At 30.0% G+C, this 23,780-nt stretch overlaps 4 protein-coding genes and 1 long non-coding RNA gene across 7 annotated transcripts; 4 read left to right on the top strand and 1 right to left on the bottom strand.

The window, feature by feature from the left end:
* Positions 1–4,247: 4,247 nt before the first annotated feature.
* On the top strand, positions 4,248–5,281 carry LOC149891071 (uncharacterized; the record flags this gene model as incomplete). Its single annotated transcript, XR_016450773.1, has 1 exon — positions 4,248–5,281. It is a non-coding gene; the product is annotated as an uncharacterized LOC149891071 (long non-coding RNA).
* Positions 4,368–11,172, top strand: LOC145180520 (uncharacterized). Its single transcript, XM_090080770.1, has 3 exons — positions 4,368–5,788; positions 10,180–10,447; positions 10,809–11,172. Exons 2-3 carry the CDS (start codon positions 10,345–10,347, stop codon positions 11,102–11,104), a joined length of 399 nt encoding a protein of 132 aa, XP_089936896.1. The 5' UTR covers positions 4,368–5,788; positions 10,180–10,344; the 3' UTR covers positions 11,105–11,172.
* LOC145202030 (cyclin-dependent kinase 10-like) lies at positions 8,337–13,984 on the top strand. Of its 3 annotated transcripts, none has more exons than XM_090080767.1 (3): positions 8,337–8,434; positions 13,056–13,238; positions 13,474–13,984. In XM_090080767.1, exons 2-3 carry the CDS (start codon positions 13,100–13,102, stop codon positions 13,917–13,919), a joined length of 585 nt encoding a protein of 194 aa, XP_089936893.1. In that variant the 5' UTR covers positions 8,337–8,434; positions 13,056–13,099; the 3' UTR covers positions 13,920–13,984. The 3 variants fall into 3 exon arrangements, with proteins under 3 accessions (XP_089936893.1, XP_079931033.2, XP_089936892.1); XM_080074907.2 differs by lacking the exon at positions 8,337–8,434 and adding an exon at positions 11,734–12,488; XM_090080766.1 differs by lacking the exon at positions 8,337–8,434 and adding an exon at positions 11,865–12,086.
* Positions 13,985–14,062: 78 nt separating this feature from the next.
* Positions 14,063–17,440, top strand: LOC145202031 (quinone oxidoreductase PIG3-like). The gene is made up of 5 exons (XM_090080768.1): positions 14,063–14,532; positions 14,751–14,782; positions 14,986–15,333; positions 15,492–15,688; positions 15,870–17,440. The coding sequence occupies exons 1-5, from the start codon at positions 14,195–14,197 to the stop codon at positions 16,062–16,064; spliced, it is 1,110 nt and encodes a 369-aa protein (XP_089936894.1). The 5' UTR covers positions 14,063–14,194; the 3' UTR covers positions 16,065–17,440.
* Positions 17,441–18,642: 1,202 nt separating this feature from the next.
* On the bottom strand, positions 18,643–22,834 carry LOC149891070 (uncharacterized). The gene is made up of 2 exons (XM_090080769.1): positions 21,157–22,834; positions 18,643–20,887 (listed from the first exon to the last, which is right to left on the bottom strand). The coding sequence occupies exon 2, from the start codon at positions 20,236–20,238 to the stop codon at positions 19,318–19,320; it is 921 nt and encodes a 306-aa protein (XP_089936895.1). The 5' UTR covers positions 20,239–20,887; positions 21,157–22,834; the 3' UTR covers positions 18,643–19,317.
* Between the last annotated feature and the right edge of the window lie 946 nt (positions 22,835–23,780).

Here is a 23,780-nt window from a genome sequence, read left to right as displayed (position 1 = left end):
GAAAAAGAGTTTTGAAGATTTAATAAGAAATTTATGAAAAGAATTTATGGAAAATTTAACAAGAAACTTATGAGAAGAATTAAAGGAGAATTTAAAAGAGAACTTTATGAGGAAAGTTGAAAAACAAGTAAGAGAAGAAGAACCAGTAGTAAGTACTTTTGTTTGCATTTAGATTATTAATATTATTGTTGTTATTACTATATGCGTAAAATATTGTTATTGAAAAGTTTGATGCTTTACTGCTCACCTTAGCATATCTGCGCCACTAGATTTACGTCACACAAATATAAGAGTGCTTACCGTTACACATCAATAGAACATTTGTTGAGTTTTGTAGTATAGAATATACTGAGGACGGCGAATGTAAGTTGAGCCTTTTCGATTAGACCTTGCCCATTCCTTACCAAACTATTCTCAAACCTAGCCCTTTCCTAACCAAATACTCCCCAGACCATCAACCTAGCTCCCAACCTCCATATACCTAATCCAACAATAACACTAAACCCAAACTTCCCCTTCCCCTTCCCATTCCCCTTCGCCTTTACTGCAAAAGAAGAAAACATAATATAACAATAAAAATAAATAAATATAATTAAAACTCCACTGCCCTCACACTGGAGTTACCCTACCGAGATTTATGTATTCACTCATTTCTTCATAAATCAGTGAACTTTAATTATTAATCATTTTCGAAAAAGTAAAAGTGAATTAACATTTTTAATAAACATTTAAAAAACAGTTTTATCAACATCAAAAATGGCAAGTCATTCAGGTTCACCTCATAACAACAATAACCCTAACATTATACCACTATTTTACTCAAAAACACCATCTGCACCCAACTGTATCACACCCGACATTGAAGTTTTACCAATAGATAACTTTGATCGAGACTCTCTAGGACACGAGGAAAATGATAGGCGAGATGAGTATATTGATAAAATTATAAGTGAAAAGAAGATAGAAAAGGTTGTCAGAAAACTATTAAATTCCACGGCAAAACAAGAAGCCGAAGTTTCTTTGGTTAGACAAAAAGATGAGAGAAACACTCTTAATTGGTTAGAAAAGATTACAACCTCATTAAGACCAACAATCGATAAATCTAGTTTACCACAATTTAACGGAGGACCGGATGATGATGTTAAAGAATTTTTCCTTCAATTTAAGAGAACTGCCACATTTAACAAATGGGACAATAATGAACAACTTTGCGCCTTTCCACTTTGCTTAAATAAATCTGCTTCGATATTTTATGAATCCCTTCCAAACAAAATAAGACAAGATTTACAGCTAGTTCAACAAGCTTTTCAGAATGAGTATGAACCACCAGAACGTATTTGGATTAAGAAAACCCAGCTGTATGGATTAAAAGAAGGAGAAAAAGGGCTTGAGCATTTTATAGCAAGTTTAGAGAAGCTATCTCAAGAATTAAAAGTTTCGGAAGAAACTAAAAGAGATCTTTTTATTCAAGGAGTTAATCCTAATTTAAAGAGAAAACTTCTCTTAAGCCAACCAGAGACATATACACAAGCAGTTAGAATTGCTAGAGTGAATAATTCGGTTAACATTGATGATGACGCTCGCATAGTTGAAACAGTGATAAAGACCATGACAAAGTTACAAAACCAGTCTACTAAGCATAACACTGTATCTTTTGCCGATAGCGACACACCACCTGTGGCTGCGTATAGTGCAACACCTGCAAATTTAGCTAATCCAGAAAATGCGACTAGAGAAGTAGCTAGGCTCAAAGAAGAGATCAGAAAGCTAAAAGTTGGACTAAGGAGACAAACGAATAGTAACTTTGGCAAAAGTCAAGATTTTAACCCAGCTACAGTAAATCAACCAACCTGCTTTATATGCAATAAAACGGGACATTTGGCAAGACAATGCAGACAAGAATATCAAGATCCCAGGATTCCACAAAGTAACAATTCGCAGTATCTGTACAGGAAAAACGTTACGCAACAACCGCAATGGAGAAACAATAGAAACTGGACTCCACGAAATTTTGATAACCAGAACAGAAACATGGGCAATAAATACATTCAACCCGATTCGAGTAACCGAAATTGGAGATCCATTACCTCAAATAACCCACAACAAACTTATAAGGATAATTACGTAAAATCCAAGCCACAAAATAACAAGTGGAATAACTTTCAAAATACACGAGCAGGTATCTATGAAAGTCAAAGAAATGATACGTCAATTCGTATACTAGGCGTAGATAGTATTGCTCAATATCAGGAGAATTATTTCGAAAATGATGACGACATAACCATGGAGTATGATGATACAGAAGATTACCATAAAAATGACTGTTACGATTACGGGTATAACCCCTACACAAACAATCAGATGTCAACATTTGATGAAAGTTACCGATATGAAACCAACAACGATTATTACGATAATGCATCAGCAAGAGATTATACGTCTTATAGAATGAATCGTCCACATTTCAACACCCCAAATCAAAATAAAAATAAACATATGCGACAGGAGATTCAAAATATACGTGAGAATGATAAACAGATCACCCATGAGATGAACTGTCTACAAGACCAGTTTCGATATTTGTTACAAAACATTACTGAACGAAATCTACTGCAACAAGAGAACAAGGAAACGAACAAGAAAGATTTTGATCAACCTAATTCAACAATTTGTGAACCCCAAAATGTGAAAGCCATCAACTGTGAAGATCCACAAATTACCAAAAATGAAACAAGTTCATTAAGCAGTTCTCATGACACTGAAAGTAATGTAGAAATTGATCAAAATAACATTGACGAAGTAGCCACAAACAACTTCCCCGAAATACTTGATGATAATTCTAAGGTTGAGATAGGAGATTACATTACACCTGAATATTTCACTCCAGAACATACCGAAGAAATAAACGATAAAGTTGACCAAAAGATAGAAGAAGAAACAGTTATTCCTGTTAATATAGTAGATTTAAACCAACAGCATGTAATTGACGAAACTCCAATTGCAATACCAAACTTATGTTACGAAAACCAAGGACATATTGATACTTCCTCGAAGCCAAAAGTATTAGACCATCTTAATGAAAATGACATAAGTAGCAGAAAAACAACAACTTCTGAGTTAGATATTAAAATTCAATCAGAAAGCGGTAATTATAATCATGACAACGAAGATCGGCAACGAATTATTGAAACACCTCTTAACAAAGGCATTTTGAATCCATTAACTGACGGAGAGTATTGTACGACAGTAGAAGAACATACAGAAAGTTGTTTCACAAACCAAATCAGTTTAAGTTCCCTAAAAGACTTATGTACAAGTTCAGAAAACCAAGGCACAACTCAGTTAAAAGTTAATGATAATTATGATATCAGAATCCTCAAAGATACAAATGTGTTTCCTACAAATTGGAGGCTCTACAAAGAGCTAGAGTATACTTCAGAACCAGTGAAAAAGCTTCATCCTCCGATTCTAAAGAAAGTTACTTCAGATCAGCTACCTCATTTTCCACCCAAAAACATACCATTCAATCGTTCATTCCGTTTTTCTGAACCGTATAAGGAAAGTAGAAGCCTTACTATGACTGCTCTACTTTTGCAACTCGTTTTGTTCATTCCAATATTTCTTCTTTGTTCGAAAATCATCGATCATGAACCGACATATGATTTTAAGACGACTAAACCACTTATCAATGAACACATAACCAAATTAAGAAATCAGTTTAAAGCTTTCTTCGAAGTTCAAGTATCGTACTCCCCAAGCGTTTCAAAGTTCCCAATCTTTCTCAAAATACCAAGTATAAGGAACTATATAATTACTAATTCTTATCAGGAGAATAATATTTTAGAGTCATCATTAATTAAGAAGCCTTCAACTACAAAAACCCAACGTTTCATGAATAATTATAATGCATTAAGTAAAGTACCGAAAAATGAAAGTAATGTTCCGTTGGCTATTATGTTCAAAACGCCAACAGATTTAAATAAGACAATAAGAACACTAATAACTAAAACACAAGAATACGATCAAAAGTTAAACAAAGATTTGATGACAAATAACTTATTCATTTTGTTATTTTGTTCCAGGTTTACCAAAAAGGTAAACGAATTTCAAGGAAAGTAAATAAAAGGTATAACGGGTAACATGCGAGTGAGTAACGCATAGGGAAATTCGCGAACCCTACCCATGTGAGCGATTTAAACTATAATATGTTTAATTGATAATTTGATTTTTATTGATGATGATAATGATATAATGATAATTTTGATAATGATGATGATGATATTGATGATGATGATGATGATGATGATGATGATGATGATGATGATGATGATGTTGATGATGATGATGATGATGATGATGATGATGATGATGATGATGATGATGATGATGATGATGATGATGATGTCAATAATATAATGATAATGATGATGATGATTGATTATGATGATAAAGATGAAGATGATTTATCATGATTTATCATGATACGACAACGACGACAACGACGACAACAACGATATCGATATTAATGACTTTGACGATCAAACGTATTTTGTGTGAAATGCAATATTGAGGTTTAAACTTAGTGAATTGAGTTTTGCATTTCACCTTTTTAAACTTAACTTTTCTCAAGGCACTTTTTCAGGTTTTAGCCCTTGCTACTCAGTGCCTAAGCCATTTTATTTTTGAGACGATTTGTTTATTTTCTTTTCCATTTTTTTTCACATTACATTTTCAAGATTTTATTTAACTGTTGTATCATTAAGAAATTTTATAAAAAATTTATTGAAAGTATATATAATTGAAGTATATAAAATTGAAGTCTATAATTGAAGTATATGAAATTGAAAGCATTTGCACGACATTATATTATCGAAATATTTAAGAATGTATTTACACGGTTTAAAACATTTATTGAAAACGCGAATCAAGTTTACTCAAATCTCGAAACCTACTTGAATAGAAGACAATATCAATCTCAAATCTCGAAAAGCCAGACACGATAAACAGTATACCTATACCACTTACATTTGAACTAGCCTTGTATCAAAAATCAAGGGACGATTTTTTTCGAAGAATGGAGCTATGTGAGGAGGGAAAATGATAAAATTGAAAAACATTATCTTTAAGTTTTACCCGACTCAAGCTAATAACATTGGAAGGAAGAAAAGAGTGAGTCAACCAAGAAAAGACGTACATACAGAGACTTATTCATCATGTCGTATAAATAAAACACGAGAAAACTAATGAAGCAAAAATAAAAAATAACCATTAAGAAAAGACGTACATACAGAGACTCATTCATCATGTCATATAAATAAAACACGAGAAAACTAATGAAGCAAAAAATAAAAAAATAACCATTAAGAAAAGACGTACATACAGAGACCTATTTACCTGTCAAGTAAACTAATGAACTATAAAAGCTCAAAAAAAAAAGAAAGAATCTGGCAGAGAGAGAGTGTGTGTTTTTTTTATGGGAAGACAGTTTTTAAAGAGAGCTTTTATTGGGAGAGTTAAGAGAAGAAGAATTAGAGTTTTTAAGTGAAGTCTTTGGGAGAAGAGAAAGAGTTTTTGAAGAAGAGATTTAAAAGAGAATTTTAAGAGAAAGAGTTTTAAGAGATTTAAAAGAAGAATTTATGAGAAAAAGAGTTTTGAAGATTTAATAAGAAATTTATGAAAAGAATTTATGGAAAATTTAACAAGAAACTTATGAGAAGAATTAAAGGAGAATTTAAAAGAGAACTTTATGAGGAAAGTTGAAAAACAAGTAAGAGAAGAAGAACCAGTAGTAAGTACTTTTGTTTGCATTTAGATTATTAATATTATTGTTGTTATTACTATATGCGTAAAATATTGTTATTGAAAAGTTTGATGCTTTACTGCTCACCTTAGCATATCTGCGCCACTAGATTTACGTCACACAAATATAAGAGTGCTTACCGTTACACATCAATAGAACATTTGTTGAGTTTTGTAGTATAGAATATACTGAGGACGGCGAATGTAAGTTGAGCCTTTTCGATTAGACCTTGCCCATTCCTTACCAAACTATTCTCAAACCTAGCCCTTTCCTAACCAAATACTCCCCAGACCATCAACCTAGCTCCCAACCTCCATATACCTAATCCAACAATAACACTAAACCCAAACTTCCCCTTCCCCTTCCCATTCCCCTTCGCCTTTACTGCAAAAGAAGAAAACATAATATAACAATAAAAATAAATAAAAAAAAAAAAAAAATCCACCGCCCTCACAATTGCTTTCATTCGCGACAAAATTGTCACCGTTAGCTCTTCACATAAAAATTTTAAAAAAAATTCAATATCCTCTAAATTTAACAAAAGCAATATTTTCAGTTAGCTAAGTCTTAAATTTAATAAATAAAACTAAAATTTCATTTTTCTTCACAGCTTTTCTATTAAAATATATATAAAGTATTTCTTTGTTCAAACATGGTGACAATTTATAAAGTATTGCGACTTTGAAGTGTACCAAGACACAAAGGATAAGAAAAGTACGAGTTCTCTTGGTGTTGGTCCTGATGTAGTTGTGCTGCTAAGTTCAACTTTGACAGAATGAGCCTAATAAGCCATCTCTCAACTACAAAATATATGCTGATAATTTCTTCATAACTCTGCTTCTTTTGGATAATTTCTTCCTAACTCTGCCTCTTTCCAGAAAAAGGCCATTCACTACACTGGAACAGTTAGACCTAATCAACTTCTGGGCGGTTTTCTAGAGAGTAAAACAATAATGAAGAAAAAAAAAAGATAGTGGGACCATGGATCAGTGATTTGATTATGCTAGTAAATGCTTGACTCTCTTATCGTAAGGCATGTGATTTTTTAGGAATGCCTAGATAGAATTAACCCAATTTCCAATATAAACTAGCATCTTTGCTGATTCAGTTGAATACAATCACAAAGAAACGAGAAAGACCATCCATAGAGGGTTCAACTGTATGCTCATCAAAAAAGAAAATATCTGCCCAAACACCACAACCAGAGAACTGATAGTTTTTCATCCGCTAAAAGAGGATGTTCGCCAACGTTGCTGTGTAGCATAAAGTTATACTGAGCAAATAAATTGTTTTAATAAATTTCATGTTTATCAAATAAAATTTCCTAAAAATTTAGTTTTATTTTTTTTTTATGTGCATAAAAATATACTATTTACAACCCTACAAAACCCAGTGGGTTAACTGTGGAACAAACTGAATAAGTAGTTCAAGGTCACAAAACCTTTAAAAAAAATATTTGATACTGAATTATTGACACATCATTTGTATACTAAATGACGTAATTTTAAGACCATTATAAGATTAAAGTAAAATTTTTAAAGAGGCACCACGTGTTGTGTATGAGTATTCAATTCGATTAAAAACTTTGAGAAGACATTTGATTCCATTCATGGAAATCATAATTCTCATCAAATAAAAAAAAGATTTGTGTGATAAGTTACAAGATTTCCATCTGTGAATTCAAAAATTTAGTAGATTTAATTTTTTTTTAAGTTAAAACGCGAATTGCATAAAATCTTTGTTGCGCTGTACATTAAAAAAATATTTTTTGAAATATCGATGAAAACCAATGCAGGGGCCAATCTCTCCGTGTGCAGTGTTAAAACAATTTCGACTATCTCACAGGGCTTTAAATGTTAGTATGTTTCTCTTATTGTAATCGAATAAGCAACCGGAACAGATGGATGTAAATTACTGTTGTAAAGAAGAACTGCTATATATGCTAGATTTAGATGCGTTAATTAATACGCAGATTGGTGCTTATAAGCGTTAAATTCCAAACTTGATGAAAAGAGCAGGAATATTACAGTGACATAATTTCCATAATATTACAGTGACATAATTTCCATTCTCTACTCCATGGCGTTGAATACTCGCGTAAACTTTGTTCAAGACAATATAGATGGCGCACATAAAAAGCATCAATATTTGAATACAACAATTATTTTACTCAACACTAACCCTAACATTTATTTTTTTGATTATAATAAAAAAAAAACGTTTTTGTTGAGAAAAATAAGCGTTTGGGTGTTGAGACAAATAAATGTTTGGGTGTTGAGACTAATAAAGATAAGGAGTGAAAAAATAGAAATACATATTTGCATGATTCACTATATCCACGTTTTACGTTTAGTACAAAACACATATTTTTATGTTTTAGCATCGGTGTTTTGTTTTTGTTTTTCGTTATTATTCGTTAAATAAAATCAAGCTCCTATATTATTCATTTGAAATAAATCGAATTTTAGAGACTCAACGTTATAAGATTCCGTAAAAACATTTAATTCTTCAAAATAATTTAAATAATTTAATTCTTGTGCAGAATCGCCATTCGAATAAATCCTTAAGCATACTTTTCAAAAAATATAATATGAATATAAAGTTGTCACATCAAATTTTAAGAAACTTCAGAAGGTAAATACACAATTACTTAAAAAATTTTTAATATTTTTTCATTGCATACTTTTGTTTATCTTTTTTACCATGGAAATTTCCGTTTCTTCTATAAGCTCTCATTTCTTTCTTTAAAAAAGTCAAAAAAGTGTGAGAGTTTAAAGTGTAAACAGTACACTTTTAAAATAGAGATTTTAAAATAGTCGACTTCCTAATAGTAATGCAAGGCCGTTATACTAAATATTCTTGTTGTCCTTGCTTATTGGTTTATAGTGTAAAGGTAGCACATTTCCAACAGCACTTATGAATTAAGTGGACTGAGTTCTAGATAGGAAAACGTAATGTCAAATGGGAGCCAATTGTGCGCTAAAACACTTGATGATTTATAGCATGTAAAATTAGATATGAAGCATTTTATTAAGATTCTTCAATGCGAGTTTAAAGATTTTCAATGCGTTTTACAAAACCATTTGTGCAGAATTGTTTTCAATAACACTGCGTTAAAAAATTGGGTTTTACCAAATACGACCTTCATTTTTTCTTTCAGATTGCAGGTGTTTCACTTTTGCCAAAATATGTTTAATATTGGTATTGACTTATTTTTTGTTTTTTAAATACTCCTCCAAACAAGATTTATTAAAGTTTTTTTAGAATTACATATAATTTTATTTTTATATGATGAATAATATATAATATATAATACATATATACTATTATTCATATAATTTATATGAATAATAATAATAAAAATAATCTATATATATATATATATATATATATATATATATATATATATATATATATATATATATATATATATATATATATATATATATATATTGCATAATTAGAATGTCTTTAAAATTATTTAAACATGTGCCGTATTTTGCATAAAGATTACTCATTATTTATCATAAAAGTTACTTCTCATAAAGATTACTCATTAAGTAATAAGTACCGTAGGACAAGGTTAGATAAAGATATGGTAAACGATATTTTAATTTGTAAATTAAATCATTATAAAGAAGATATGAACAGCATGAAGACAGTGAAGATGAAAATGATCATGAACTTTTCTAAAAATTGAAATGTTATGTTTTTTAAAATGTAAGAATGTATATAAGTAAATAAATTTAATTTTTCATTGATGCAGTTTTGTTTGATTTTAAAACTTGATTTGTTTTCATGTGACAAAAAAAAGTTAAAACTTTTTTAACCAGTGTAATTAAATTCCCGAAAAATTTCGCTCGTCAAAGTGTAAAAATGACTAACAGCTTTTTTATTACTTCGAAAAACCGAAGCTTGTAATTTATAATGATCGTATGATAGCTGTTCTTAAAGGTTTCGGTGACTCTCTGCAAAAGAAATATAAATAATAGTAACTAATTAGAATTCGTTTTTATTATTTTTATTCGTTGTTATTAACCGAAAATTATTAAGCGAGTGTCGATGTTAGTTATGTAATAACTAACCAACCTAATTTACAAAAACAATTCAATATGAAGTTTGCATCTTTTCACAGACAGTAGCACCATTTTATTCAATCTAGCATTGGTCTTTTTTTCTGTTGACGTTTTTCAAGACACGAAAAAGCTCGATTTACCATGTTTTTGCACAATCTTCATTATCTTCTGAACACTTCTGAATTACCATAAAACCATACAAATCTTTTACAACTTTTGAAAAAGATTGTGTTTGTTACAAATGAAGATAAAACAAATATATCAATTTTAATTAAACAAAGTACTTTTAAATTCCTCCTTTAGACTCGACATCCCTTCTTTCCAGTAACAAACAAAAGGTAGTTATAAAATCTGGCTCTGCCACTTCCGAAGCGGATAAGGACACAACGAGAAACTCCTCGTAATCTGGCTTAAGACAAATTTTCGTGTTTTTAAGTTATAGTTTTTTTATTATTATATAATTAAAAAATGTCCTGGAACGATCCTGATATTGTGATTAGACCTGAGGCGATAGAAGCTGCTGTTCAAGAAACCAATGAGTCAGCTAATGCCCTATCCACTGATGATATAGGTAAGAAGTTATAATGCATAGATAAACCTGACAATAAACTTGTTTATAGTTAATGTTAAACTTATTTAGTTATTGTATTTAATCCTACTATTACTGGAATATAAATTAGTTAAACTAAAAGCAGATGTTATTTTATCAGAACATGAATGTACCTAACTGGTCTTTCTTACAGTAATTTATTATATGTTGCAGTAATTGATTATATGATTATTAACAATATTTATATATATATTTATATATATATGTTTAGAATAAGAAGACCAGTTCCTACAAAAATTGTTTTCATTTTTCAGTAAAACTAATTCAGCAGTCTTTTAAACTTCCTCATTAATGCATTAGTTTTTTGTTGTTGTTATTTTAGAACATGAAATTATTAAAAAAGAAGAAAATGAGGAAAATGAAGAAAGTAAAGAAGAAAACAATGATAATGATGAAGAACCAGAAGATGAAGCAGATCCGATTGACCCTATGAATACGCTGCGTGAGGCTTGTGCTAAAACTAAACACTGCTCAGAACTTATGGAGCGTTTTGAAAAATGTGAAGAAAGAGTAAAGTCTAAAGCTCATACAGAAGAAACTTGTGCAGAAGAAATACTAGACTTTTTTCACTGTCAGGATATGTGCATGGCCAAAGATTTATTTAAGCATTTAAAATAAAATGAACATTACTATGTAAATCATTAAAAATATTCTTTAAGAATTGAGCTCCAAATGCTTCTCCAATATTTTACACTTGTTTTATACTTCTATTTCATTTACTAAATCTTAAAGAAAATCTTTTGAAAATGTTGTTATTTCTATCAATTTAAATTGTAATACTAATCTATAAGAAGCCAATCTATAAAAAACTACCAGACTGAACTACAAATCATAATGTGTACATACAAATCAGACATAATTTTTGTAACCTTAAAAACTTTTTCAACTCAACTACAAAAAACAAGTTTATTTAGCCTCAAGGTGTTTAAATTTTTAGGAAACCTGAAGTTCAACACTTTCTTTAAGTTTCTTATAAAAAGTGTGTAAATATATTGGGTGCAGAGGCTACACTAGCGATGTATACTTTAAGCTTTTTATAGTTTATTTCTGTAATATTAGGTTATATTCTTTCATGCTATTCGATTAAGTGATAAAAATGTAAAAACCACCATTTAGTATTTTTTTCTATTTGATGCAAATTGACCCTATTTGAATCTGCTATGAAGTTTTCAGCTTCCTTGATATTAGACCAAACAATATTTTTGTGCCATTATTAATGATACATTATTTACTTTAAAGTAAATCATAGGAATTTTGTTAATTAACATATTTACTTTATTAGTTTTTTTGATTATTGCATAGTTACCTAGAGAAATACTCTAACAAATTCATAGTTCTACAATGTATTTTTTTTTTTTTTTTTTTGTTAAAAAAAAGATTAAGGTAGTTAAAAGATCTGTTGTTGTGTTTGTATTTTTTGTTTAGAAAATACTAAATGAACACTAAGTACAAGGACATGTCTAAAACATGAGCAGTGAATATGATGAAAAGATTACTCTTTACACTTTTAAAAACCCATCAGAGCCAATTGAATGCCCTGATCTTCCTTTCTTGGGGAGCTGCCGCAGTGTAGCTGATTTTCAGAAATTAAATAGAGTAGGTGAGGGTACTTATGGAGTTGTTTATCGTGCTAAAGACACTATTGCGGGACAAATTGTTGCACTGAAACGGGTTCGAATGGATAAAGAAAAAGAAGGCCTCCCTATAAGTAGTCTGCGTGAAATAAATTTGTTAATGAAAATTAAACACAAAAACATAGTTAAGCTTAAGGAAGTTGCTGTTGGAAGACCTCTGGAATATATATTCTTAGTAATGGAGTACTGTGAACATGACTTAGCAGGGTTGTTAGATAATATGTTAACTCCATTTACAGAAGCGCAAGTTAAATGCTTGCTCATCCAACTTTTGCATGGTACTGAATATCTTCACAGTAATTTTATTATTCATAGGGACATAAAAATGTCAAATCTTTTAATGACAAATGATGGAACTTTAAAAATAGGTGAAATTTATTTTTTTACTCCTGTTCTGTATGTACATATGCAGGTCATTTGAAGCATTTGAAAAAAAGTTTATATTAATATAAAAAGAAGGTTCTTAGTAGTTTGTGGCTCCTTTTTCAGAAAAAATGGTTTGGACAATTTTTTTGTAAATCTTGATCTAGTATTATGCTTCATCATTTTAGAAGGTTCAAATTTGGTTCTATTTAAAAATACACTATATATGTACCAGTGTATTAGTTGAGGCTTTTAGCTGTTTAGAATGGGTCAAAAATGTTCCTTAAGAATGTAAAAAATGGAAATATTATTCTGTAGAAAATACACCTCAATACATGCATTTTTTTAAAAAAGATAAAATTCTCTTTTCACTTAACATTAAGAAGTTGACTTATACAGTGGTATATACAGTATACAAAATTCATTTCCAGTTTATAAAAAATACCATATTTTGAAACCTGCATTTAATAACATGGATTTGATCTGTGTCTAATTTAAACTTGTTGTGTGTTAGTCTAAATTTAATTTAGTTTCATAAGTAGCAATCAGAGTATTCTATTTTTAAACTCTAGCTGATTTTGGACTAGCAAGAACATTTGGTAAAGCAGATAAGCCAATGACACCAGTAGTAGTGACCCTTTGGTACCGTAGTCCAGAGCTTCTATTAGGTTCACGACTCCATTCACCTAAGTTAGATATTTGGGCTATTGGATGTGTCATGGGTGAACTGTTATTGTGCAAGCCTCTAATGCCAGGTTTGTTGAGCTGAAAAGCTGAATGAAGTGTTTTCAAACTTTTAAAGCTTTTTTTTTTTTTAATGTTATGAATGTAAAACTCATTATAGGTGATAATTAAAGTAATTTTATGCTAGTTATTTATAAATTATAAACCTTATTTCAAGCTCAACTACTATATATAAATTTGAAGTTTTGAATAAAAAGTCTACATATACATCTAACCATGGATCAAAGATTCTTTACTATTGTTCAGGTAAATCAGAGGTAAATCAAATGCAGCTCATCATTGACTTACTTGGTTCACCAAATGAAAAAATATGGCCTGGTTTTGTGAAACTCCCTGGTGCTAAGAACTTTCAGTTTAAACATCAACCATATAACAATGTCAAGCAGCGCTTTCCTTGGCTCTCTTCTTCTGGGGTTTCTCTTCTAAATAGTATGTTTATGTTTGACCCAGATCAACGTATATCTGCGCAAGACTGTCTAGAAAGTTCATATTTTAAAAATAAGCCTTTACCTATTGATAAATCACTTATGCCTACCTTTCCTGAACACAGAAATTTTCGTGATATTTGGAAGGAAGATAAAGTAGAAGCACCAGGGGTATCCAACAACAAGTTCACTGAAAATAAAATGAAAAGTAAAGTTACCAAAAAACTTATAGAACATTTGAAATCTAAAAGCTCATATAAGAAATAATAGAATTGCTTAGTGAAATTTCTTTTTTGTATATACTTTGTGAAATTATATTTAAAGTTGCACCATGAATCTGTTTCTGATTGTATGTGTTTGTAGATTGAAATTGAACTCTAGTCTTTGATGGGCTGGAGCAGAGGTTGGTACTTTGTAACAAAAAAAATTATACTTTTTAGACTTTTTCAGGGTTTTTGTTGTTTTAATTTTTGTAAAGTCAATTATGCATATGAGTTCAAAGAATGCATTTCTAATCATAGATACTTAAGTAGATTAAATATATGTACACAAAATTAAACCAGGTTGTTAATATGAAGCATATTTTTTTGATCTGCGTTTTTACTATTGTTGCTCCATATTTATCAGTAAAAAAAATGCGAGCGGTGCAACTAAAAAGTTTTGGTGGTGTGGAGAACATGTATGTTAGTGATGATGTTCCCATACCTGAGCTTACCTCTGCAGATCACATTTTAATTTGTGTTGCTGCTGCTGGTGTTAACAGAGCAGACACAATTCAGAGGAAAGGATTTTATATGCCACCTAATGGTGAAACAGATATTTTAGGTCTCGAAGCAAGTGGGATTGTAGAAAAAATTGGGGAAAATGTCACAGAGTTTAGGTTTTAATGTTTATTTTTTTAGTTTCAGTTTAAAAATATTTGGTTTTATGAAATAAAATGCATTATAAAGTGAGCAATTCTGATACATACAAAATTAAATTATTATAAAAATATTAAATGACATTTTAAATATAATAATTGTAATGAAGCTTCTTTTCTTAATACCTGTTTCATTTTTATAATACTGTTGTTGTTTCTAATTCTTCCTTATAAACCAGAGTTGGAGACCATGTCATGGCATTATTGGGTGGTAAGTGTTCTGTAATGTGTTTTGTGTCCATTATTAAAATACAATTTAGTTTATTCAGAAAGTTAAATACAGAAATTAAAGCTTGGATGTTAAAGTTTGAATTTACATTAAAGCTTGCATTTATGTTAAAGTGTGAAACATATACTGCTTTAACTTTTTTTTTTTTTTTATTGAAAAAAATGATCATTTAATATTGGTGATAGGAGGCGGGTATGCTGAATATGTCTCTGTACACAAGTATCAAGTGATGTTTGTGCCTGAAGGTATAGACCTTGTGTTAGCTGCTTCAATCCCTGAAGTTTGGTTAACAGCATACCAACTTATTCACTTAGTGGCTAAAATTCAGCCTAATGAATCTGTTCTTATACATGCAGCTGGAAGTGGAGTTGGCACTGCTGCTATTCAACTTGCAAAACAGATACCTGGCTGCCATGTCATTGCAACTGCTGGTACGATGGAAAAACTTGAAAAAGCAAAAGAGCTCGGAGCAGATGTTCTCATTAACTATAAAACAACTGATTTTGCTGAGTTTCTGAGAGAAGTAACCAAAGGTAGTAAAGATAAATAAAAGTCAGTTAGCTAAAAGATAGTTAAAAGTTAAAATAAAGCGTTATAAATAAAAACTGCCTAAATTCACTTTGATAAGCAAAAAAACCGACTTTGAAAGTAATGTATCAGTATTTATAATGAATTTCTGTCATTTTTGCAGGACAAGGTGTTAATGTTATTCTGGATCCAGTTGGTGCAAGTTTTTGGCAAAAGAACTTGGCCATCCTTAGCTTAGAAGGACGTTGGGTATTGTATGGTCTACTGGGTGGTGGAAATGTAGATGGAAGTATACTAAGTCAGCTGTTAATGAAGCGAGGTAGTCTATTAACAACCACACTTAGAACAAGATCTTTGGAGGTAAATCTATAGACATTTAAAATTTTGGTGACATGTTTTCTCAAAGTTTTTTAAATCTCTTATCGCTTGTTAAAGTATCAGACGAAGGTTTTTCAAAAGTGTTATTTGAAAATAATACTTTTGAAAGATCTTCATTTCGATTTCTTTATCATCAGATTTTTTCTCGTTTTTTTCTTTTTAGTACAAAAAGAACCTTGTTGAAAGCTTTGCAAAGTCTTCCATTGAAAAATTCGCTTCCCGTGTTTTTTTACCAGTTATCGATTCGATTATGACACTTGATCAAGTGGTAGATGCTCATGAACGCATGGAAGCAAATATTACAACTGGTAAAATATTATTGACAATTTCAAATGGTTTTCTGAAAGCAGAGCTTTAATTTAGATATTTAGATATTTTTTTTATTGAAAAATTTATGCATTCCTTTGCTTTTCGATTTCTGACTGTACTGACGAAAATCACTAATTCGCCCAAACTCATTTTTGTAGTTAGCAACTCTATTGCCAGTACAACGATGGAATATGTTTTTTAAATCAAAATGATGCATTGGAAAAAGTAACTTTTTAGATTTGCTTTTCAGGATTCAAAGCCTTGTGATTTAGCATCAAATTTTTGTTTTTTAAAAAAAATCTCTTTTATTTTTTGGACCTCACACTTTTTTGGTACAGACTTTTTTTGGTAGTGATATTTTTCTAGTCCTGGCATTTTTTTGGAGAATTCTCTTGTAACATCATAAAAGTGCTTAATTATTTTGTACAAAAAGTTTATTCAGTGTCATGAATCTGGGGATTTTCCTGCGAATAGTTTTAAGCTTAAATGTATTTGGGTTACTTCACTCCGTCTAATTCTTGTAATGGTACTGAAATTTCATCTTTTTAGAAAAATTTAATTTTAAAATTGTTTTATTGATAATAGAGTATAATGGAGTTAAGAAAGAATCAGTAGAAATTAGAAAAATTCTTGGTGTTTTGAGAAAAAAAGACTTTTCTTCGGTTTTCTTTTTGGAATGCGAGATCTTAATTTTTTAATTTTTTTTGTGCTCGACTTTTATTTTACATTGTTTACATTATCCACTGTTACCACGAATGACCATAGTGATAACCTAGCTGACCCGAGAGCGCCACCTATATGGGGTGAGAGTATACAACATGTGGGTAAAATTTCAGCCTAGTCGCATATTTCAGGCATTGTGGCAATTGCAATAATGACTTTTTGCGTTTTTGCAGCTATTATTAAGAGACTTACTTGTTAAAAATGCTCTTTTTTTTATAATGATGGCACTTTAAGAACTCTACTGTGATATACCAACAAATTTTGTAAAAGGTAAGGTTACATTATCATTTTAATGTTAAAAGCCAAAAACGAATTTACATAAATATTCATTTTGGCTGCTAAATCTATATCTTTAACAAACTTTCTTTTTTTCATGTTGGGAACCCTAAATTATTTTGATGCTATGATAAGAATACTTTAACCCATGGTTACTCAAATTACATCACATAAAATGTTTTGACCCATTTTTTCTTTAGTGGTATATTTAAAGCTTTAAAAACGTATGTTTTTAACCTGCACTTATGGGTTTATTTGTATGAGTAATTAAAATTGTGCTTATGCACCTCAGTATTGATATAAATCACTGTCATAAAAATATAAAAAACTTAACCCAAATATTTAGGTAACTATAATAGTTCTAATACTCTTGCTGCAATTCTATTTTATGCGTTACTTTAATATTTTATCTAATAGCATAAAAAATTAATTAATATGAACAAATAAAATGCAAATTCTTAAATTACTTAAATTAATTTACAATCTGGATACATCTTTTTACAATAAAACAAAAACAAGTGAATAAATTCTGATATTTCTTGGAATGAACTTTTCTTAAAATGACTCTACACAAAAAGAAATTTCTTTGTTCAGTTTTGTTTATTTTCTGTTGTTCAATGTACGATTGTGTGCAATTTAAAATGAATTTACATGTGAAAAGAGCAAAAATAAGTATGACATTTTTTGATATCTAAAAGAAGACAGATTATTATCACCTTTTTAAAAATTTATTTTTGAGTTTTCTGAACCAAAACCATCAGACAAACCTAAAGATAAATATAGTAGAAGTTGTTAGCATACTCCTATAGAAACTATTTTCTATGCTCATCATGATATTTGCACTCATTTAGCAAACAAATTAGAGACTTCATGCACTAAAAGTTGCAAAAAATGCAAAAAGTCAATAATGCAATTGCCGTAAATCCTGAAATATAGATGCGATCAGACTAAAATTTTACCCACATGTTTTGCACCCATGAGTGCATTGCCATAATGTTTTTTTTGATTTTCTTACAATCGTTCAGATTTGAGAGCCGCTTTTAAATGACACATGTTGTTAAAGCTGTACTATACTAAATGATTCAAAAGCAGATCAAAATAAAAGATTTCAAAATTTACATCAAGGAAGCCTCGGTTGTGTATACTCTTATTGGTGGCGGTCTCGGATAAAACTACCGAGGATTGTGATTTACAATTCCTCAATTTATTCAGATAACATGCCAATTGGAAGAGACATTCTTCTGATAACTGAATGACTATGGAAAAGAATCTTATGAATTCTAGATGGCATGTAGTGCCATGGAATAAATTTACATACAAATGAGTAACTTGTAAACAATATTCTTGAAATTTATCAGCATCAACGCTTAGACCACAAGATACATAGGATTACAAAAAATTTGTCAAGAATAATTTTTGGTTGGCCAAATGATGTTTGATATTTTTTCAGATTCTCTAAAAAAACATCATCAATATTAGTGCCAGAACCTTTAGCTTTAGGTATTTTATTAACCAAGTTAAGTTTTTCCATTATTTTGACTTGAGTTTCAATCTTCTTTTCTTTTATAGTCTGTTTGTCAACAGCTCTTATCCAGGCATGTAATCTTGACAAACTTTACTTAAATTCATTTTGTAAATCACCTTTTTTTTGACATGCACCAATATTATTCTTTTTGGATCGAGTTATTCCACAAACTGAGCAACACTGAGACGAATTTGATTTTCCTGACAGTGCACAAGCAACTTTCCATCTATTGTGGTTCTAATAAATTTTGCACAGTTGAACCATTTGATAAAACTGTTACTCAAGATTTTGACTTTCAATGAACTGTTCCTATTGATGACTTCATATATTTCTTTTAGAGTACAAATTTTTTGGTCAGTATTTGTGATGAATTGGTCAGTATTTTTTGAAATAAATGTTCAGTATTTTTTGGTCAGTATATATATAATTTTGGGTCAGTATTTTAAACAAATGGTCAGTATTTCACTTTAGTTTTGTCAGTATAAAAATTAAAATTGGACAGTATAAAAATAAAATTGGTCAGTATAAATATTAAAATTGGTCAGTATAAATATTAAAATTGGTCAGTATAAATATTAAAATTGGTCAGTAAAAACAGATGTTGGTTAGTAAAAGCTTTATTTATACACTTTTGAAAAATATTTGATCTCCAAATATTTAACAATATCAAAATGTGATCAGTCTCTTAGTAATGCTTTAGTAGCTTTTTTTGGTCTCCCACGTTTTCTTTTTTCACCAATAGGAACATCTTTTGCTGCCAGTGGGGGTTTACAATACTTCATTCGAATTGCAAAACCAACAATATGTTCGAACCAAAAAAATCTGGACAACTACATACATTATGTGACCAATTTTCTTCATTCTTGATCATAGTTAAGGTCCAGACCTTAAAAGCTTTTTGTTTAAATTGGTCAAAAGTCTTCCATTTCATTTCTTTAATGAAATCTATTTCTGTCTGAGTAGTTTTTATTTCATCATTTGCAGGTAAATAATATTCAGTTGATTCACCTATTTGCTTTGATGAAATTGATTTGTTGGTCTTGGCCCACTGATAACCTTTTGTCCACAAATTTAGTGTAATTGTTGGTTCTTGGCTGTATCTTTTCATGTTTGTTGAATATTCATTTGACCATTTTGCAACCATTTCTAACGCAACCTCTTTAAATCTTGAAAATGGATGCTTTTCCCTTAAGGTATCTTCATCTTTCACCACTCTATTAAATGATTCAAGAGCATTATTAGTACTTGGTGTGAAATGTCTAAAGCCTTCATACCAAGTTTGATGAGAATTCAACCATTCTGCTTCAAAGTACCTAGAAAATTCTGGTTCAAGTGCTTTCCATTTTTTCAAAAACAAACCTGAAGCTTTCTTAAAGATCTCTTTATTCTGACTTTTTTGCAATGTGTCTATATCCTCAATAAGTTCATCTTGATGGGTTTTGTTCACCATTGCCTCAGCCTTTTTATTAACATTCCGACGCATATGCGCCCAACACATCACCATATCCTTTTTGCCAAAAACATCAGAAAATGCATTTCGAATTGAATCAGCACCATCTGAAATTAATACTTCAGGTTCATACCCTCCCTGGTTGATTTTTGCCAAACCATAAGAAATGCTATCAAATATAAACTTGAAATCTGCAGTTTTTTCATTGGAACACATGGCCATTCCAAATACATGAAAATAGCAATCCATATCAGTGGTCCCAACTAGTAACACAGGGAACCCTTGCTAATTTAGTTTGTACGTAGCATCAACATGTAATTTATCTTTTCCCGAAACTTGACATAAGAGTCTTTTTGTTGATACAAAAATTCGAAATATCGAATTGTCTAGGACATCATCATTTTCTTCTTCGACATCTGAACCATCAGAGTAACTATTTTGTAGTTTACTATGAAAGGTTCATCCTCACTGTTGGGAACATTATTATTGTCTATGCACCATTGTTCTAATTCACCAAGAGAAATTGATGTACTACCATATTTTTTCTTTTTGTAAGCAGTTATATAGTTTTGGAGTTGTTTCATTTGGATTTGGTGGCTATTATCTACAAGGGTTCTTAAAATTCTTTTTGGTTTCATAAGCAAGTCACACATTTTGTTGATTTCAGTCTTTAAAAAAATAGGGATGGCTTCTTTGGACATATTGTTACTGTCATGTTCATGTCCATTTTCAGTTCTGTAAATGATTACATTGTCACTTGCTGAATCAAATAACAGATAAAATGCAGGGTCACATTGCTCTTTGCGTCTTTGAATGGCTTTACATCTATAGTATGATTTTTTTCCATCGTTAGTGTAATTGGAATAATGATAACTCCATTGATCTTCTGCTGTTATCGCTGAAAAAATATTTGAGAATTAAATAAAAAGAAGAGGAGGAAGAAAGAGAGAGAAAGAGAAGAAAAGGAAAAGAGAGAGAGTTATAGGAGAGAGGAAAGAGGGGAGAGAGCAAAACTCATCTCCTCCCTCTTTCTTCTCTCTCCAATTGTGCAATGAATCTATATGTTTGTAGACCTAAATGGCTCTTAGGCCTAAAAGTTTGTTGACCTAACTGTAAGGGACCTAACTGTCTGAGACCTAGCTGTCTGATGACTTAAAAACTGTTTACCTGCAATTGCATCTTTCTTATTCGGGTATGTTTCACATCTTATCCATTCACGTTTTCGTTTCTGTTTCCTTGATTTCAATGATGCTTGCTCTTCTATTGTCTCAATATCTTCTTCACTAGAGGACTTGTATTCTGGAATAAAGTTTTCCATTTTTTTAAACTTTCTTTGCTCAGTGCTCAGATAGAAATGGCAGTCTTATTTGTAAATTTTATCTAATTACTTTGGTCAAAGTTCATAATACTTTAGTTAAATAACAGATCATTTTATTTAAGTTACAGATCATTAAATATTTGTTTAAAATACAGATCGTTTAATTTAAAATACAGATCATTTTAATTAAAATACAAATCACTTAATTTAAAATACAGATCATTTTGCTTAAAATACAAATCATTTTAATTAAATAACTGACCACTTGGTTAAATTACTGACCATTTAATTAAAAACTGATAACTAAATTAACTAACTAACTAACTGACAGTTAATATATAATACTGACCATTTAGTTAAAATACTGACCATCTCAATAACATACTGAAAATTGAAAAAAAAAATACTGACCGACTCATTAAAAATACTGACCCAATAAATGTCACCCTTTCTTTTACATACTCAAACCTAATTGATCTACAAAGTTGAAGAAGGACGAGGATTAAGCCAGATTATTTTCTTTTCTGAACCAATAAATCAGCTTAATTCTAATGGAGCAAAGCTGGTAATAAACAGGCTCCCTTCAATGCTAAGATTACATACATCTTGATCTGGCGCCAATTGTTTGATGATGGTGACCACATTGATTAAATGTTGTAAATTCCTTAGTTTTATCTTCAAAAAATTTCATTTGGTTGAAGATTTTGAAAAGAAATAAAGTTTTTTTAAAAGGAGTTTTAAATACACAATCATGTGTTCTTTTATTAATACAAAAATTTCGCTGCTAAATACAAACTTTGAGTAATGTTGTAGATTATTCTTGTAAAAAAAATGCATATCTAAAACCAGGTATTAAAATAGAAAAAAAAAAAGAAGTTAATCAAAACTCAAGTAACGGGTTTGACGTTTTAAACTTATTTTTATACCAAGGAACACTGAACTTATTTTTATAATATACCAAGGAACACTAAACTTATTTTTATACCAAGGAACAATGAACTTATTTTTATACCAAGGAACAATGAACTTATTTTTATACCAAGGAACACTGAACTTATTTTTATCATATACCAAGGAACACTGAACTTATTTTTATCATATACCAAGGAACACTGAACTTACTTTTATCATATACCAAGGAACACTGGAACTTATTTTTATACCAAGGAACACTGAACTTAGGCGGGACATTTTTTTTACCGTCTTTTCGCTACATTTTTTAAGATTCTGGCTGTTCACTTATCTTAAATGAAATATACTCATCTTTGCTAATAACGAAGAAATCAATGTGTGATTCCTGTTTTAATAGTTAAGTTTTTCTTCTTCAAAATTCTCCTGACTCTAATTAATTGCATAAGTAAAAAAACATAGGTGTAAGGGAGATCGAACATATCTAAGAAAAGAGCAAATGATTTAAGTTTGTACTACTTTGTAGGTTGTTCTCAACAGTTGTGAATTATTCCAGAAGCTTTTAAGTTCTTTTTAACGTAAAAATTATTTCCACGCTTGGTGAAAATAATTTTTAACAATTGTTGTGAATGACGTCATCTATAATTGGTGAAATGGAGTCAGTAAACAATTATGGATATTTGTTTTTGAAATTATGGATATTTGTTTTTGAAATTTGATATTTGTTTATATTAAAATTTTTCTAATCTTCTTATTTTTAATTATCTTAATATTCTTAATTCTGCTTAGGATGCAACTACATAGAATTGAAATAAACTTGAATGAGGTCTTAATGACTCCTAAGCTTCAATACAACACCCTAATGCACCCTAAAAATAATTGGTGATGTATTGTTTGGTTTCTTTTTGAACCTGAGAAAAAGGATTGTCTGGTCGACAAAAAATATTATGTAATAAAAAGGATTGTGAGGACGATGTATCAGCACTTTATCTAACTCTTGAGAAATTATAGAAACTGACTAATTATAAACTCTCTACATATTATAAATTTTTTTTTTTAGATCATGAAGTATGAAAATTTATTATTACTATTACACTAAACGAAAGCTATACTTAGTTAAAAATCTTATTATTATTTTTAGTGAAATTTTGAAAATAAAAAAGTAGAATATAACTCAACGAGAGTTTCTGCTTAATTAGTAAAGAGGTTTTGAGATATCAAAAAAAAAAAAAACGAAAAAAAAAAAAAGAAAAAGAAAAAATAATTTAACATTGATATTGAAGACTTGTTTTCATTTGTAAGAGAAATTTTTATCGGAAAAAGTTCAAACAAAACAAGCGTTTTGTAGATACAAAGTTCATTTTTTATTATCTACACTTAGTAACACACTGACAAGTTTAATGACATCAGTCACAAAATAGGCACCGAGCGTTTTGTGACAAGTCTTTTTCAAACTTTTGGAAATTGCTTAATGTTTTCACAAGAAGTTAAAAATTTGGAGGTTTACATTTTGAAGAGGTTTTAAAATGATCCCAAGAGGATTTCGCAGATTATCGTATATTTT

The sequence above is a fragment of the Hydra viridissima genome, unplaced genomic scaffold, assembly GCF_058129835.1.
Source record: "Hydra viridissima isolate aposymbiotic clone 2 unplaced genomic scaffold, HvirCarnegie_v1 scaffold_3, whole genome shotgun sequence".
Classification (NCBI taxonomy): Eukaryota; Metazoa; Cnidaria; class Hydrozoa; order Anthoathecata; family Hydridae; genus Hydra; species Hydra viridissima.
This window is presented reverse-complemented; position numbering and strand designations above follow the sequence as displayed.